This window comes from Aythya marila (assembly GCF_965140915.1).
Source record: "Aythya marila genome assembly, chromosome: 7".
Taxonomy (NCBI): domain Eukaryota; kingdom Metazoa; phylum Chordata; class Aves; order Anseriformes; family Anatidae; genus Aythya; species Aythya marila.
The window spans coordinates 18477556-18496241 of record NC_139048.1 but is presented as its reverse complement, the minus strand read 5'-3'; the positions used below and the strand labels follow the sequence as shown (position 1 = coordinate 18496241).

At 43.4% G+C, this 18686-nt stretch overlaps 1 protein-coding gene across 2 annotated transcripts in view; it reads right to left on the bottom strand.

The window, feature by feature from the left end:
- Positions 1-14768, bottom strand: part of VSTM4 (V-set and transmembrane domain containing 4) — a 79765-nt gene extending 64997 nt beyond the window's left edge. For both annotated transcript variants that reach the window (XM_082765210.1, XM_082765211.1), the window contains exons 1-4: positions 14678-14768; positions 9018-9416; positions 2846-2914; positions 1194-1301 (exon numbers count right to left, since the gene is read on the bottom strand). In XM_082765210.1, coding sequence (XP_082621336.1) covers positions 1194-1301; positions 2846-2914; positions 9018-9416; positions 14678-14732 — 631 coding nt within the window. In that variant the 5' untranslated portion in view covers positions 14733-14768. The remainder of the gene's footprint in view (positions 1-1193; positions 1302-2845; positions 2915-9017; positions 9417-14677) is intronic.
- Between the last annotated feature and the right edge of the window lie 3918 nt (positions 14769-18686).

Genomic DNA, 18686 nt, shown 5'->3' with positions numbered 1-18686 from the left:
ACTCACCATGACCAACACACTTAAGTGTGGGTACTTCCTTGGCACAAAGCATTTGTCATCACTTACCAGGGTAGGAAGAATAACATTGATCCTATTTCTTCCTCTTGGCAAGCACAGTTCTTGGGTTCAGATAGACCTGGAGTTTACTCTACTGAGGGCACTACCAGGAAAACAGAGCCACAGCTTGAAATACTGTTGTGGTCAGACAAGGACTTCTGTACACATCTATGTTTTGGCTTACGTGTCTTCTTCCTTGTGTATCTGAGTCATGCATTCCTTTGTGGTATGTGTGTAGTGCTGAAGAGGCAACAAGTCACGATTCTCTCCTGTCATTCACAGGACGAATCACTAACCAAACTCTTTTTCAGCTTCTGTTCAGAGATGGTCTTTACACTCTCCTCTAGCATGGTGGCTGCTAAACATGCTGGTATTTTAATTCTCACAGTGTGAGGTCTCCAAAAAATACCATTCTTAAACTGAAATGAAAGCAGAGCCTGCACTGGTTACTCCACAGATCTGAAATAGCACTTCTGGTTATAACAGGGCTGCTTTCATGCAGGTTTAGCCTCTTTGAAAAACCCTCTCTGAGGAAGAGAAAGAGAAGGATGAAATGGTAATCCTTGGTCTTGAAAGACTATAGTGAAAATACACATCTGAATGATAAAATGATGCTTTAGGTTCTATGATGCTACAAATGAGAGAGTGCTAATAACACCCACACTTTCCCAAGAATGTAGACAGCTTAGTCAGGAACGGATAAGAAAATGGAACACAAGAAAATTGCTTTGAAGCCCCTTTAAACATGTCTGCAGAAATGTCACTCCTGCAAAATGCTGGCTAGATCTGATCAGAATGCAATTTAATGATGTAGAACTTGGTGGTCTTTGAAGAAAGTCCCAACAACCTGCAATTTATGTTTAAGAAAAGTTGAAGGGTTCTGAAAAAGTACAATGCAAATGTAAAGTGAAATAGCTATTCAAGGGGAACAAAAGGCCTTTATTCTAGTTACTCTGTGGAAGAAAATTCCATTTTTTTCTGGCAGAAATAAAGCAGTCTTTCCTATTTTACTTTATTTTTTAATTTAAAATAAAAACAAGGAAATACTTTTATTTCCTGCATTTTCTCCATTGTCCTTTCCCGCTCTCCCTCTTTGGTAAGGATCTTGCAGCCAGCAAGAATGACATTTCACTCACCTGTGGATCTCCTCTTGTTCAGAAGTGACTGACAGAGAATGACAAGCGTGAAAAGGAGGACACTGATGATTCCTACTGAGCACACAAATACTGCATACACGTACAGATCTGAAAGGCAAGCACAGGTGATGCTCAATGTTGCTGCTGTACGTTTCATGCTTACAAGATAGAAAAATGTTATTTCAACAAGACCTAAATAGAGCGTGACCCAAAAGAATTAGGTAACAGTTCAGAAATAATTAACATTCTTGAAATTTTCATACAATATCCTGCTCAGTTTAAAATTTGGGTAAAGTCTCTATAAGCACTAATAGGTGTATTTATGAGGGCTTGCTTTTGGGAGGGAGGAGAAGGCTGGTTTGTTTTTTTTTGCTTGTTGTTGTTGTAGTGGTGGTTTTTTTGTTTGTTTGTTTGGGTTTGCTTGTGTGTGTTTTTGGTGTGGCTAACAAAACCAAAAGAACTTCAGTTGGATTATTTCCCAGTTCAAACAGCTGTACTAGTTTAAAAATAAAGACATGAAAACAAATTTTAAAAGTGGCAGTAGGGAGAGATGGGGGAGTGCTGAGTGGCTGAGGAAGAAGGAAGGAAGTCTGTGATTGCTGTTTATTTTTTTATTTTATTATATATTTTTTTTGGTGGCAGCATTGGCTTGAATTTTTTATCCATACATTTTCTTTATTTTTCAAACTACAGCCTCAGTCTCCCCTTATAGCTGTCAGTCAAGTCCCATAACACATTCCCACTGGAGGGGCCAGCACTTCTACCACAGGAGATCAAGACAGAGTATTTTGTTCACAAGGAGAAGTCTTTGATGACTTATTTCTGCTTTTACTAGAACTCTAAAAAGAGCACTTCAGGGATGCTCTACCCATTAATGTCTTGAAATGTCCTTAGGGATGTATATTGGCTTCTTTCCCACTTTACAGAGAGGAAACCAAGCCTCAGAGGTCAAGTGTTCTTGTAGAAAATAGCGTTGCTGGAACCAGACCCCTGACCTACAGTTCTGTGCTTCGTTTACATCTTCCCGTACACAGTACAACAATATAGTGTGTAAATTGTGGTTTGAGCAGCAAGGCTCTCTGCAGAATTGAGCAAGCAGTGCTGCCTGTCAGGCAGTGCAGCACAGTGGCTGCAAATGTCGGGCTGGTGCTTCACTGGTGGCCTGGGTTGGAGTGGGAGCAGGTGGAGGAAATCCCAGCTGCATGCAGGTTCTGGATTTCAGTCTCTTGGAATAGATGTTCCCTAATAAACAGAAAATACTGCTTGCCTTGAAACTCCTGAGAGCTTTAAGCTGCTCCCTCAGTGCAGAGCATGGTTTGTGAGCAGTTTCGAAGGCTGGTGGGAGTGCACAGTGCTTGGTATCTCATGCTCAGCACCCTTCTGGATGATGATTTGCATTTGCATTGCATGACAAGCCAGGTGCAGGCCACTCTCCCATTGACCATAACAAACATGTAAGAAAGTAGAGCTGAAGACTTCCATTCTCTTTTTGCCAGCACTCGTTGAAGTCTGTGGGATGTCTTCTGAGGCAAGGCCTGAGTTTGTACAGGAACATGCAAAACTGGGCCTGTTGGGGGGCGCTTGAGTTGTACTGTAGAGTTTGGCCAAACTAGCATCTTGTATGCAACCAGTAGCAGTTAGATGTGTCTTACCTTCAAAAAACTTCCAAGCTTCATGGTTTTTCTTGAAAGTGGGATCATCAGAAGTTTTTGATGAAATCACTGGTAAAAAAAAAAAAAGAGGACAACAAGAATTGAAAACACACAGCAGAACGTGTTGGGATCACTCAGAGTAAATGTAGTTCTGCCTTACACATTGCATCAAGGTCTTACTTGATCTCACAGGACAGTTATCCTTCAACGAAACACTGCAGTTATAAAATGGCATTACTAAAAATGTCTTCCATCAAATCTCATCTGCTGTGTCATAACAACTGTACAACCTGGTACTAGAATCCAAATGCTCTGACTGCTGGATCACCCGCTGTTTAAAACCCTCTCTGCTCTCCCAGCCAGATTGTTTAAGCATGCTGACATATTTTGATGACATCAGATTAGATGATCTCACTCATGTTAATCCATGATTTCTTATGCTAGCTATCATTACAATGGAAAAGAAGTCTGGTGATGTCCTCCTAGTTGCCTCCAAGAGAGGGTCGTGTGGCAAATCATTACAGAAAAGTATCCCACTAGAAAGGAAATTAATTAAGGCCTGTCCTGTAGGGATGTGATGTGTGGGGATAACTCAGTGGATATGGAAATGCTTTCAGGAATAATGAAATCTCCTGTTTAGTTGTGATGGGAAGCTTATCCTGAACATTTTTTTCACAGGTCTACTGATTTGTTGGATGAAAGTATCACACGAGTAGATTTTTGGCAAGTATTTTAGAATACATTCCCTGAAAAAAAAGGGCTTTTTTTTTTTTTTATTTTTCTGAGGGAAAAAAATATTGCATTTCTTTATCTTGCAACGTTTTACTGTTAGGAAACGGCACAGGCTACTAATACTTAATAGAATTCAGAATCTTTTCTACAGGAAACTCTGATACACAAACTTCTCAACAAGATGTTGTGATCATCTCTCACTTGTTATCCATGCCAGTAGGATTTCAGTTGGACTGGCTGGTTTTCTCTGTTTGTCCTCCTACATATAATCTCTTCTCTTGGATCATAAACCATTTAGAACATGTACTGCTCTTCCTAAACCATGTGCAGTACCTGGAATGGAGGGATTATCCAACCATAAATGATGGAGGTGCTGCATATTGTTTGTAGAAGACTACTCACTTTTTTGAGTTTTCTGATAGGAAGGCAGTAGGAGAACCATCTTTACAATGTCTTTTTCTTTTTTTTTTTTTTCTCTCAAAATGTTTTCTGGTGTGTTCAGCACTATAATGAAGACGATTAACTTGTTTTTAGGCTAATATTGACCAGACAAACCCATGAAAAGACAATATACTTTTCATGAGAAGATGCAGGGAGGGGAAAAAGATCCACCTTAGCTTAGAGTGAGTATATCGAATGGCTGAAGTAGGAGACACTTTTTGACAACATGAGGACATGGATTTACCAGGATTTAACAATATCCTTTCTGTGAATTCTGTTTGCTGTCTTGTATTCATTACACCTAAAGGGGCAAACGGCAGCATTTCAAATTTCAGCTGGGCTTTCTAAAAGACCACAAAGTTGCTGTAGTTGACAAGTGAATTCACAAATGTAGGACTCTCCATCCCCATCAGATGAGGCTCTGATTCTGAAAAATTTATTCAGCCCCTAGAGGAGAAGCTAGATGTATAGCTGATCTTTTAACTGCCATTATTAAACATTAAGGAACTGTAACTGTAACTCTTTTTCTTTTTTTTTTTTTTTTTTTTTTGATTTTCCACATCTCCAATATGTCTACCTGTAAAAAATGGTGTTGCAAAAAAATGCATTTGCAGCCTCTTTATGGCCTACACAAATTCACACTAGCAAACTTGCTAGCAAATAAAAAAATATTAAAAAAAAAAAAAAAAAGTGTTAGATACTACAAACCCAGGCTTAATCTATCAAGTTCTTTTACTTGAAATAGTGCTATGCTTTGTGGCTGACAAAGGCTACATACTGAACTGCCTCTGTTTTTTTTTTCTGCTTGCAGTGCCAGTTAGATTTTGAAGGTGCAGGATGACTCTTCCTTCCGCATTTCCCCTGCAATTTTCTGTCTTACGCAGTGACCTCCTCTTCCTGTGCTAACAAAAAAATTCCTATTTCTGCATCCACCTAATGTGCAAGCTTGTAAGAAATTTATCTGGTGCTTCAGCATAAAGAGACCACTTTGAATTTGTGCATAATTGCAGACACATTAACTGGAACAAAATGTTAGAAAAGACAGCAACTGTGATGCATTTGAGCACTGCTACCTTACTTGATAAAGCACAAACAGTACGGTTTAAGCATCCATGTGCTTCAGGCAATTTGTATTGCTCCTTTTCTTTTTTCCAGGATCTAACTGCAATAAAACCAAATCCCTTTGCAATAAAAAGTGTAACTGATCATAATATAAAATACAAAATGTGTTTGGAAGAAAATTTCCTTGAAAAGCCCAAGTGTTACCACTGGGGAAACTGAAGACTTTATCACCACTGAAAATTGTTGCCTTCCCTCCCATGTGTAGCAAGGCCTGTCCAATCACAGTGTTTTATCTGGTGCTAGCTAAGGCAATTATTTCCCAGTAAAGGGGCTTTTAGCACTAAAACAGTGGCTATGACATTTAAAGATATGTGACTTTTCAAGTGTCTCCTTAGTATCTTAGCCCCTGCCCTTAGAAGGGGGGTTGGAACCAGATGATCTTTAAGGTCCATTCCAACCCAAGCTGTTCTTTCTATGGTTCTGTGATTCCACGATCTTTTAACCTGGATTTGGAATTAGAATAGATATTCCTTCTGGGGGTGTCTGCCTGAGATCCCCATGGAGTGTTGTCAGTGTGTGTACTCTACAGGTGGCCTTCCCTCCTTCCTTATCTCAAGTTTTCTGCCTTGCTTTGGGTTACACTGGAAGCAGAGAAAAGCAGTACAGATGGCCAGACAGTTTGAGAAGGATGAATTCATGAGCTGCAAATCCTCACCGTGATTATGTATTTATAAGTAGTACTAAAAATCAGAAAAATAAGAGCTAATTTAGAATTTAAGGAACAGACTGATAATTTCCCATTTTTCTTCTTTGCAATAACTAAATTAATCTGAACCCCAGATTTTGGCTAGGAAGAGCAATGAGGCATTTCTGTGTTATAGTTATCAATAACCTGTGCAACAATGAAACATGCAGAGTGACGTTTGTGAGAAGGTTTTTGACAGGTGGTCCATCAATATTTTATATTGCTTTTTCTTCTGTTGCCATTTATCTGCAATATGTTGTTCCCCTAACATACAAACACTCCAGATAAATCCATATGTTTTCAGTACAGGCATTTAGGAAATTCTATCCTTCACTGAATGTGGTAACACTCTAAACTACTGACTTATGAAATTACACTATCATGGGAAAATCCTAAAAATGATCCTGCATCTGATTTTCCTCTCTTTTTTTCCTTCCTTTTCCTGAAGTACTTGTTCTGCACTTCTTGTGTTTATGTTCTGGTTTATTTTGCAAGTTCTTTGTGCAAGAAATGCACTAGTTGTTATCCTTCAGTGTGCCACTCTTGAAGATAGCTACTGGTCTGCTGTGGATGATCTTAGGCAATGGGGCAGCATAGTTCCCTCAGCTGAAACGATATTCTTCTCCTTCACTTCTCTCTGCATCAGACCTGGTTCTCTCTAGCTTTCCTCCCTCGAGTAATCCTCAGTATTTTTTCCCCAAAGCACTGGAAAACATGAAGAGAGGATGTCAGTGTTTGACGCAGGTTTGAAGGAGTCTCTGAAGCTCTCTGATGTGAGGGACAGCCTGGGATGGGGATGAAGGTGTAGCCTAAGACTCTGGGATTGTGTGCTGACCTCCTCGCTCTACCTGTAGGTCTGCAAGCTCTGCCCATCCCTTTCAAGCACCAGAGGAAGCCTCCCTGTTGTTACACTCAGCCTCTCCTCCTCTTCCCCTTCAGCACAGCATATGAACCACCATGTTTTTGTAGGCTGAGACTCAAGCCCTGGCTTCTGTCCCCTGCATCATTCGCCAGCTTTGCCCCTTCCCAGAGGTGGCTGAGGCAGCTGGGGTGATCAGGCCTCCTTCTTCCAAGTTCCTTTTAGCCAAATCTGGAGGGGTGAAGGAGGAAGAGAGAGGGAGAGGAGGAGGAGTCCCAGTTCCTAGCCAAGAGCAGGAACAACAGGGAAGAATAACTGCTGAGCGTGAAGCAAGCTAGTGCCTGAAGCCTGCAGGGCTAAATCACGCATACCATAAAGTTTCATTTCAGCACAGATCCCTGTGTGGTTGTGCGACTAACCACTGTGCCTTGGCTCCAGCCACCCAACATGGGGTCAGTGCTTGTAAAATTTAATGATCTCCAGAGATGCAAGATGGCTGAGTTCAAGGCATGTTGGGCCCCGGTAATTTTACTCCTCCCCATTTAAAAGCAACAGAGTGAAAGCAACAACAAAAAACAAACATGCAACTGTTCTTTGAACTGTGAAGCTAATGAATTCTGTGTCCTGTATCCTAATGTGTTCTCTCTCGACAATAACCTTAGTGCTGGCCACCTCCTCCTGTGGCATATCCAGGAGCCCCAGTCATTGACTGTGATGTGGAAGGTCACTGGGCACAGGGCAGAGCAAGAACAAGAGTTACCAGCTTTGAGCTTGGAGCTTTTCTTCAGAGAGGGACAAATTTTACATAACCAGTAAGACCAAAGATTTTCTTATGGTTGTTTGAAATTGACCCCATGGCCTTTGTTACCAAAACAACCAGAGATTCAGCTTTGGATTGTTAGTGTCTTTCATCATTGCTAGTAATAATCAGCTAATTGTATTATATTAATGCCATAATTTCTCAAGGCAGATTTAAACATTGCTGGTCAAAGTGAAATTGCTGTTTATCTCATTATATTGTTTTTCCACCTTTGCTCTTGTAGTGACACCTGAGAGCTTTCCAGAGGAGATCATGCACTCAAAGATTATTTTTTACTGTTACATTTGTCCCCCGGTGTGTGTATAATCCAAAAGTGATACAGAAACCTGAGTGATGCTAATGAAGATGGCACTAAGGGAATGTGCTTTGAATTAAGTCTACAGAAACATGTTTGAACCTATCTGGAAAAAGCTTGTAGTCAGTGGAGTCCTCTTAGTGCAAAATTGGTTTTAGAAAAGAGCTAGGGACATTTTCCCCAAAACAAAAATTAGATAAATGGGATTGGGATTTCCCAGCTACGGGAATAACCTTTGCAATCTAAACACAACAGTAAATTTAGCATCAACAGCAATGGCAGAAACTTCATGAAGTACAATTTCCTCTTGCAAGTTTTTATGTGATTGCTAGATAAACCTCTTGAATTTCCAGACCTATGGACCAAGCAGTCCCCCTTGATTTTTGGCATTGTCTTCAGAGTTGGCTCTGTGGGAAATCAACTTTTCTGTATGTAAAACCACATGCGGGGGGCTTGTTTGTCAGCTAGCCCTGACAGCACAAATGCTGAGCTCAGCCAGCTCTTCAAAGGAGTCTGTTCTCTAAGTCCAGTTTCACCATGCTTTGGGTGTGGTGGTGTTAGGTTTGAGCTGAGCCACCCCAAAGAGAAGGCCTGTTTTCCAGTTGAGATGTTCAAAACCTCACTTGTTGCTGGTCATTTCTTTATCTAAAAGGCTGGTTGCTGCTTTTCTAGCTCTGCTTTCTGGCTACAAATTATATAAACAAAAGTGCAGGAGTGATACTAGAAATGCAGCTTGTAAACTGCTTCTGGGTTAGAACTAAAATAAATGAAAACACCAAGAGAGAGGCAAAACACAGATCTAAAATATCTTCTATTTCTGGCTAACCCACTTCATATTCTTTAGAAAATAAGTTAATTTCTCTCTCTTTATGTCTCTTTGTATTTAAATAATAATGACATTTCTTTGTTCCCACTAGCAAAGTTGTAGAGACCCATAGCTGAATGTAACAGAACCTTAATTGCTGTTATTCTGGTGAAAGGCGAAGGAAATAGACCATCTTCTACAAATATACTAATCTTGCTTGTTTACATTTTATTATGGGCTGAATAATGTTTAAATTGTAATGTGTAAGTAAAGAAGCAGGGTATCAGATTTTCTTCTCATACCCACAGATAACACTTAAAAAAATAACCTAACTTCAAATGTCTTATGGATGAACTTGACAGAAAGATCATAGGACAAGAAAAATGATAGAACTGAAATCAGTGATTTCTCACCTCGAATTTCAGTAGCTGCTGTACCATTTGACCATGCTGTCCACTTATTCCTGTGTTTGCCAATTTCCTGCACTTTGCATATATAGTGTCCTTGGTCTGTTTGCTGGAGGCTTAGGATAAGGAATTTGTACAGAGTTCCATGTTTCTCCTTAAGAAGACGAAGTCTTTGCTTGTGGAAATTATGAGTATAATTTCCGTAATACTGGACAGACCCAAACTTAGTCATTTTGATCATCAGATACTCCTGGGTAGGTGATGCAGCAAAGACCCACCGCACAGCCAGCAAATTGTCTGTCTTTCTCTTTTGAGAAATGTGGCAGTAAAGGGTAGCATTGTCTCCCTCGGAGTATCTCACTGTTGGTCCTGGAGAGACTGTCACGTTTAAAGCCTCACAAATATCTGCAAAGGAAAGAAAAGATGGTGAGAATCCTCCCTGCCAGCACAACAGCACCATAATCTGTCCCAGCATACAGATCCACAGCAGGTAAACCAACAGCGTGAGTTCTGTGTGCAGCAACTCAGTGAGCTTCTTGAACCTGACATATTCTGTCCCTCCATGAAAGTTAAGGATGGCATTCAGTCAATCTGCTCCAGTATTCTTGTGTTCTCTAATACATAAGATAGGACTGAGGTAGACACTTTTCTGTCACAGACCCAACATCACATAATCGTTCATCACCCTGAACAAGCTTTGTCTAGAACTGGCTTGGAGTAAGAGCCCAGAATATCTTTTGGAAAGCTATTCCATGACCAGCTGACTTGCATCTTCCAGTGACTCGCATCCGTCTTACAACTTCCAAGCTAACTTTTTTCAATAACCAGCTTATGCCCATTTGCTCCTGTGCCAACTTTACCCTTTAAATTTAAATGGCATTTACTTCCTGACTCCACATAGAAAGCAATTATCTGGCCTCTCAAATCAGCACTTTGTTGAACTAAAGAAGCCAAGCTTTGTTAGTTTCCACTGGTAAAGTAGTATTTCCACTTCCCTATTCACTTTGGTAATCCTTCTGTGCATTGCTTCCTCCTTACATTTTTGTTTTGATTGTAATGCTGTTGTTATTTTTATTATGGGTGCCTGGAATTATAGACACGCTCTGAGAAGCAGCTCTCCAATGTCCTGTGAAATAGTCAATGTATGTTCCAGGTTTGATTAGAAATACTTTGTGTATCCAGAATTCCATTGTCCTTTTTCATCACACTTTCATATGGGATTATATATCAGTTTATATTTAGATACACTTGAGTGTTTTCCCTCCTTTGTCATTTGTGGTTCAGTTCCTAGTTCATCAGAGAAATTCTTACTAATCCCCAAGTGCATGACTTAGCTTTACTAAGTTCTGCTCCACTTTTGTTACTTGGTCCTCAGTTTTTCCACATGCTACCACAATCGTATGCTGACTTGATAAAGTCACATAATGTCAAAGTGTATGCTTCTGTTTCTTTCTTTTGGACATAATCTGTGCAAACCTTACGTGCTACTGTTCCCTAGATGAGTCACTAAAGGGCTACTGACCTCCCTACATGCCTGTAACTCCTCAGATAAGAGTAACTCCTCACTTTACCATTCCCTGTGTCCTCTGTTTTAAGTAATATTCTCCTTGTCATAATCAAATGATCATCTGGATTAAATCTGTCAGATCAGTCCTCCTGACTACAAATTCAATTTAATATGACATTACTTGCATGACAAAGTGTGATATGCGGTTATATTGGGGCAAATGGTTATTTCTTTTTTCCATTCATTTCTGACTCTTTTTTTTCCTGTTCTTCATCATGAACCTAGTTTAGACTAGTTGTCTCTCTGCTTTATTTCTAACAATAGTCAGTGTAGGTGAAGGTTGAAAGAAGTCCGTAACTGTTCATTAGCGCAAGATTTTTCTTTCCTGACCTTGCTGATTTATGCTTAACAGATTTTCTGAGGCACGGGAATCAACACCCATTTTATTTCCTTTCCAACGTATATTATGTCCTTAGTAGTCATATCACAGACTGATTTATTTTTGACCTGATCTATTTTTTGGTATATTGTGGCAACGTGTTTCCTAAGTTACTTGTAGTGTGTAATCTACTGGTCTGATGGCATCCACTAGAGACAAGAAGCATATTTTAACAGTGAGAAAGCACTCCCTGCAAAATGCTGTGCAAAGCATGAAATGTCCTCTAAAATGTGAATATTGAGCTTCCTGTTATGTGAGTATACTGTACTCAGATACTAATGAGAATTACAACTCTGGGAGAAGGATTTTTTTCATTTCTGGACACTTTTCTAGCACATCAGCTAGGAACATTTTAACAAAAGGGATGAGCATTTTGGCAGACTCTTGTCTGACATCAGCTCCTGAAACACAAACATATATTTATCTCAAAATAAGCAAGTAAAGTATTTCCATCTATTTCTGAGGGAGTACGGAAGGCAGAGATGCTGCTTCTGTGGACTCATTGAAACTGTGAAATGGAGTGATGAAATGTATCACCTTACTTAAAGTAAATCCCATTGAATTTAAAAAGTTACATAGCAATAGTCTGAGAGAAGAACCCTCTGAAAATAAATAGCATAATTATTTTGTGTTATTTTAATAGAAAGCTTTACTGATTGGTATGATTTTTTCCAAGTATACACCATGAAGTAGACATTTTGTACAAGTAGACACTTTGTGAAGGAAAAAAAGTAGTGTGATGAAAAGATTTATTCATGAAAACACAGTTAAGAATGGTCTAGGCTATCGATACAATTATCTGTGCATTATGTTTGTGTGAATGTGCACTTCATGTGAGTGCCAAAGCAAGAGATTATTTTGGATCATAGAAAGCACACAAGTAGAAAAGGATGTTGAAATTTAAAACTAAGTCTGAATACCACCAAAGATTTCCAGGCATGAAACTTCATTTACTACATGCTGGAGTTACAGGGCCTCAGTGCTTTACAGGCAGACGTGAAGGCAAAGTGGCTGCCTCTGCCATCAAAAGGAGATTAAAATTTTGAACGCTCAGAAAATAAGAAATAAATTTAGGAATTTCAGCACTTTTGGGAGTTCTCATAATTATTTATGCTACAAAACTTTTAAGAAATTGATTATAAAAATGTGGTTTGGGTAAATGAGAAACATGAGCTTTCTCTACCGATATTATGAACATATCATGAAAAGCTGTAAAGAAAAACAATTATGTCATTTTCCTGACATGTGAACTTCTTGTTTGAAAAAGCTGGCTAGGATTAATTGTGGAATACTATCCCAAAACAAAAAGCAAAAGAATCATTGCTTAATTTGAAACTAGGCAGAACACATTGCCAAAAAGTACCCAAGAGAAAATACTGAGGAATTCAGATATGGTGCTGATGGAAGCCTCTGCGAGAAGATAAAGAGACATTGTATGTGGAGTCTCCGGTTCCCTTCTAGCTGCTTACACTCATACAAAAATCAGTATTTTATACCTAGGGCTTCTACTTTTCCCTGGGGGATGTGTCTTTTTGTAAGGAAATATCAAATTTTGCATCCTTTGTGTAAGAAAGCTCGTTTACTTCAGCGGGCCAGTTGCCTGAAGGTTTGTCTGAGCAGTGGAAATGTCTTGCCTTCTGTACCTTGAACCAGGGCAGTTGTACAAGTGCATCAGATGGAAAAGCTTTGGAAATTTTCTGGTGACCGTGATCTCACCTCATCTTATGTTGGGCAGGGTGAGGTGATGCTTTACATGAAACAGGAAAATGGTGTCCATTTGACTTTATCCTCCCACTGCCACTGGAGCAGGAGCAGTGGTGGATGGCTGGAGGAGAGGTCATCTACCTCCCATGTGGGAAGGACGAGCCTCAGTCAGGGCCCCCACATGCTAGTGGAAATGCTTCTCTGGTCTTTAGCGGCCGCTGGACCAGCCTCAACACGAGGTTTATCCTTGTAGTGGGCTCTGTGCCAAGACAGGAGACTCCTCCACAACTTGAGATCAGGCTTATGTGCGATTACAGCACTGAGTTTCTAGGCTTCGGATTGCTGCTCCAAGTGAAGAATCACGTTTTATTTTCCTGACTTCCCAGTATAGCACCATGTTGCTGCTCAGGTGGAGCTCACCACAAGAATTTAGTCCTGTTTCTGCTTGAAAAGGGAAACTATTTATAGAAAAAGGGAGGAGAGTGAGTCAAAGGCTTGAGGATTCCTTTGGAGTATGCTTAATCATCACACGTGTCTCTCTCTCCCATCTGCAACCAGCTGATTTAGTTGCCCTCATCCCTGGCCTTTAGCTGCTTGTTTCTTTGGTCCCTTCCAGCCGCATGTCTCACTGGGCTGTTGGGAGTCACAGAAGGGTAGTGCTAAAACTGCACCCCAATTTGAAAAATCCTATTCCAAAAATAGTCCACATGTGCCTACACACAGGAGTTTAGTCCCAAGCGTTAGCTATGTTTGGACCTTTTGTCTGCCATATTACATAGCAAAATGCTTTTATGGCACTGTCAGGAGTAAGGAACTACAGTTTCAGCAGGCAGAAACCTACCCATGCCAGGGCTGGCCCCACTGTCTGTGCTGGAGAAGCAGCAAAAGACCAGCAGTTGCTGCTGGGTCCTTAGGTCTGGGGGGCAGCTCCAGCAGGGCTGTGTTCTTGTGAAGAGCCCCAGCTGCTGCGGTGGAGATCCCATGCCAGTAGGGTTGCTCCTGTAACTGTTGCTCACATCTGGGTTTAGCCATATTTATAGGTCCCTCTCCCTGCTTCCATGGAGACTGAGGAACAGAGTCTACAAGCCACTTTTCAGGGCTGGGAGAACTTTTTCCCCAGCCCTTGCTGATAGCCAAGGGACTGAAGAGGCACGCCAAGAGCAGTTGCCATTTCAGTAGTTGCCATCTCATCTTGGATTTGTGGGACCAGAAGTGGATGGGGTGGCTTCTATCCGTGTTGTAGTTTGTTCTGTGAAACAATGTTACTGTCAAAGCCTGCTTTATTTTGATTTCTCTTCAATTAAGAAGTAAGAAGAGCAGATGAGCCAGGAAGAAGCAAAGCTCTTTGTTTAAATGAAAATAAATAGGAGCTGGCTAGAAAGATCACCAAAAGCAACCAGCTGCTTTTGCTTGAACGGACGTCTGCAACTTTCAGAAGTCAGAGGCTACTTCCCTTGGAAAGCTCCTGCAGTGACTGAAGATGAACCTACACCCAACCTCTGCCACCTCCTGCCCTGCTGAGGCAGAGGTGCAAATCCAACTCCCGTTACCCTCTAAGGAGCCGGGCTTCCCCACCCTCCCAACCCTCCCCGCGCCTTGAAGTTCAGAGTCAGACTCGTCCTCTGCTGCGGCACACGGCACAGCGCTGCCCGATGCGCTTTTCATTTCGGAAGAGAAGCAGGCAGGACCAGGGGCTGCTCTTAGCACCAAGCGACCGGGGGTCCCCGTGCCCACTGGCTGCCTAGGGGATCCAGGCACCTGTGGGACCAAAACTCCCTCTGCCTGCAGTGGCACGGGGCACAGAAGGCGGCGGAGGGAACACTTCCAGCGGGGTTTTCTCCCGCACCCACGGCCCCGGGGGCGGCGCAGCGGGACGGGGACCCCCGAACGGGGGCGGCGCCCCCCCCCCCCCCGCCGCCGCACAGATCCCCGTGCCCGGGCTCCTGCCTGCCGAGCCCCCCTCTCCCGGCTCCCTACCATCGCTCCCCGGCCCCGGGTGCCTTCGGTGCCGCTTACCTGGGGCCGGGGCCGAGGCCAGCAGGGCGGCCAGAGCCGCGGCCAGCAGCCGCATGGCCCGCGGGGCGCCGGGGCCGTCCCGTCCCGTCCTGTCCCGTCCCTCCGTGCCGAGCAGACTGCCTCCTCCCCGCCCCGTCCTCCCTTCTCCCCTCGCCTTTCATCTCCTCCCCTTTCTCCTCCTTTTTTTTTCCGCTTTCTCCCTTCCCTCCCCATTTTTCTGCGCTTCCCACCGTCCTGCCCCCGCTTCGACTCCCCTCCTCTTTTTCTCGCCTTCATTTCTTTTCTCCTAGTGGCACTAGGGCTAGGTAGGGACGGGGGCCGCTCCATCTGCCATCACTACAGCCCCCTGTGTGCACACACACCCTGCCCAAAAGACAGGGATCTGAGCAGAGGCGGAGCAGGGATCTCCCCTTTCCAAGCACAGAAAGCCTTTCCAGCATGACAGCCCAGCAACTCAGGGTGGCTGGGCAGGGTGGCGAGACTGGGCAGACTGTTATGCACACTCTCTGCTCTCCTGGAAGTGTTTGATATTTTGCAGGTCTTCACACCTGTTGCCCACAGCCCACTCTTCAGCTGGAGCAGGAGCAGGATTTCCAGGCGATTCCAGGTAACAGCCATCTCCCTTCCGTGGGCTCTGCTGGTGGCACCCTGGGGGTGAGGAGGTCTGGCAGGCAGGAGTGGCCCTCGGGCAGGCATGGGGATGGATGCCTTAGGCTGTGTGGGTGCCTGTGCTGGAACATCACACAGTGCTTTGATAGTGGGAGGGTTTTGCTCTCTGCTGTAGCAGCACAACTACCAACCCTGGACACTCACCTGCTGCCTTAAAAAGTCCTGAATTAATAGATAGACCAGCTTAAGGTGCATCACTCCAAGGATACCATTCTTATTTTGCCTTGACCTGTTTGTGGAGTACTCCAAGGGCACTGACCAAATACACCACTGGGCTCTTTTACACTGCTCTTTTACACATCATCCCCTCCAGTTGTTGGGTGTCTCTGTGCCAGGCAATGTGGCAGTAGTGGTGGAAAGTGATGTGTCCCTGCCTCAGCCTCTTCTGTGTGCAGTCTGATAAGCCAGCCTTAGCTTCAGTGAGCATGGCAGTCACAGTGGATGAGGCTTTGGGAATGCCTTAGGCTGGTAAAAATCTAGAAACAGTGAGAACAGTGTTTGCTGAAGGTTGCTGATCACCACCTTGACTGGTATCAGAGGGCAGGAGTTAACCAAACTGGTTTTGTTGTGAAGGTCTGTCTAGAATCTGCCCCTTGAGAAGGCAGAAGATGAGGTACCACAGTGCCGCATCCCTTCCATGTCTATTAAAGGCAGGTTTCAGCCTCATAAGATGGACTATAATCATCACTTCTTTAATTATCTTAATCCAGCACCTTCATCTTGTGATGGCTTCTGCATTCAATCTCCGTGGCATAAGGTCTTTTGGGGAACATAGTACTCAGCAGTCTACCTCTGCCCTTCCCCTTAGCTTCTTTTGATGATATTTATCATTTTAAAGCCCACAAATCTCCAGAGAGGGGGACTTAATCCTTCTACCAGCAGGTATGATGGATTATGCCCGATTTCAGTATTCATTTTATGTGAAGTGTGTATGATGCAAACACATTGGCATTCCTGCTTTCATGGATAGTGCAATTAGTACCAATATAGCTGCTCCACCCCTCTCCTAGTAATCCCTGAGGCAGGATAATACATGTCTGCTTTTATGCATCACAGAAAAATTAGCATGTGCTTCATCTGATCCTTATGAGGCCGAAGCCTGCCTTTAATAGATGTGGATGGAAGCAGAAGGTGCAGGAACATGACTTGATGGCTGCATGGCTTGTTCAGACCATTGGGCAATTCTTTTACCTTGGGGACAGGCTTTTGTGTCTGTTCAGTAAACACTCCTCCCAAGAGAATGCCAGGTCTGCGTTATGCACAGATCAGCAGACCTGAGGAAACAGACAGAGTTGTTAAAAGATGTACTGCCTGGGGAGCTAATTAAGATCTGTAGATTCAAATCTACTCCTTTAACTCAGGAAAAGAACATCCTATCTAAGAGAGAAGCTAATTCATAAAGAAGCAGACAAATTCTCACACACAAACAAAAAGGTGCACCAGCAATTATTTAATTTGATGGTCCTGATTGAAGCTCTAGCTCAGGAAATCCTGGGGCTGCTGATTGAAAGGTGAAACAGGGATGACTGATTCTGCGTATTCTTTTCCAAAGCATTTGCTGCATGCCATGTCTCGCATAGATTCCTTCAGTCTACTAATCTTTTAAGGGTGCATTCAAAATACCAATGTAAAGCCATCAATAAGGACTGCCTAAGTTCTCATGTGAGTGCCTGGGCCCTGTATAGCTTAACAGTGCACTATGAGAATCAGTATCAATGTTTGTGTCTTTGCAACCACTTCAGTTACTGGTGGCACTAACAGTTCCTTCAATTGCATCAGGAACCCTAATGAGCTCTGGGGCAGAGCTGGATCAATCAGCTGGGGAGAAGGCTTCCTAAGAGGTATTTGCCCATGACAGAAAATAGAAGATGTCAGAGGCCCACCTGGGCTTCTCCAGCCTTGTGTGCCTGCCAGCTTACTGCCACATGTTTCTGTTCTGCAGCTTGTGATCTCTGTGCCTTTGACATTTCCCTGTGTTGTGGGTTTGCTGTTTTGCATAGAATCGTTTAGGTAGTTTCTCCCCCACTGAAATACCTTTGGTAATGTAAGAGCATGAGAAGTGCTCTTTATTCTTACAGGAATGTTTCTTTTAAATTTCTGAAAGTACTTTTAGAAGTGGTTTAGGCTGAAATTCTTTTGTACTTGTCGTGACATAAATGAGCTCAGGTGATGCTGACCTTGTGTGTTCTTTACCAAGGGAGAGCTCTCTGTTGCACAGCTAGGAACAGGGCCCATGAGCTCCTGTGTTTGGGCCTCTCTCCTGCTACTAAGCTGTATCTCCAGCCGCATTTGCTAGGCAATGCAGCATGTAACCTACCTTTACCAGTGTTTTGGGATATACTCATGGGCCAGACAGCACTAGTCAGGCTAGTGAGCAATGGAGAAACACAAACCATTGCCCTTCATCTTCTCAGATGTACTGCTGGCTTCTTGGATGATTTTATGCAAATGGGTCCCAACTCCTGGGCTGCACCTAGCTGACCTGTAGACTCATTTGGCCTGGATTGGGAAAGGAGCTACTGGCAGGACTGGAAATACTTTGGCAACCTGGATGAAAGGTTGCAATGATATGGTTTGCATTCTTTCACTCCTAAAACCTTTTACCCCTTCAACCCATTTGTAACAGCTGAGATGCTCCTGCTTTTGTAAAATGTTTATTCCAGTTTGTTCATGCCTTCCACCTGCTAGAGTCACAGTTAGTCCTCGCACCACAAATCCCAGAGGCCGATGAGCGTGCAGGACGATTGCCTTTCTCTCTCTTGCCCGCAGGGCTGTGAGCCGGTGCACCTCCCCTTGCTCCGCTGGACGTGTGCTGACGCAGGCGAGCTGAGCCTCTGCCCCGCAGGATATGGCTTCCTCAGCTTTGGCAGCACCTACGTGTCCTGGTTTCCTGTCAGAACGGGTCTGCTCAGAGCTGGAAAGTGCCTGCTCAGCACTTCGGTGCAGCTGACACAGCTCAGCTGCGTTTTCCCACAGAGCCTGGAGCCCCTGCTCCCTGGGGCTGTGTTCGAGGAATCACACACCTCAGGGGACCAGACCAGCTGTTTGTGTGTACTTCAGTGCATACAGGGATGTAGTAACATCGGCCACGACCTGGGGTTGTTTCAGCTGTGCTGTAGCACTGGGAGAAATGTCAGTGCAGGTGGACTGGGGTGGGCTGACTGCTGGCTTTCATATGTGATTGCTAAGGGGAGTTATGCTTCTGCTGAGCGATGGATGAAGTTTGCTAGCAATAAACTGCCTCTCTGAACTTCTCCTCTGTACCTGGACTGATCGGGGCAGCTGCAGCCTCTAACCCTCCCACGCCTCCTGCAAGGATGCTGCCTGCCTGCCTGAACCT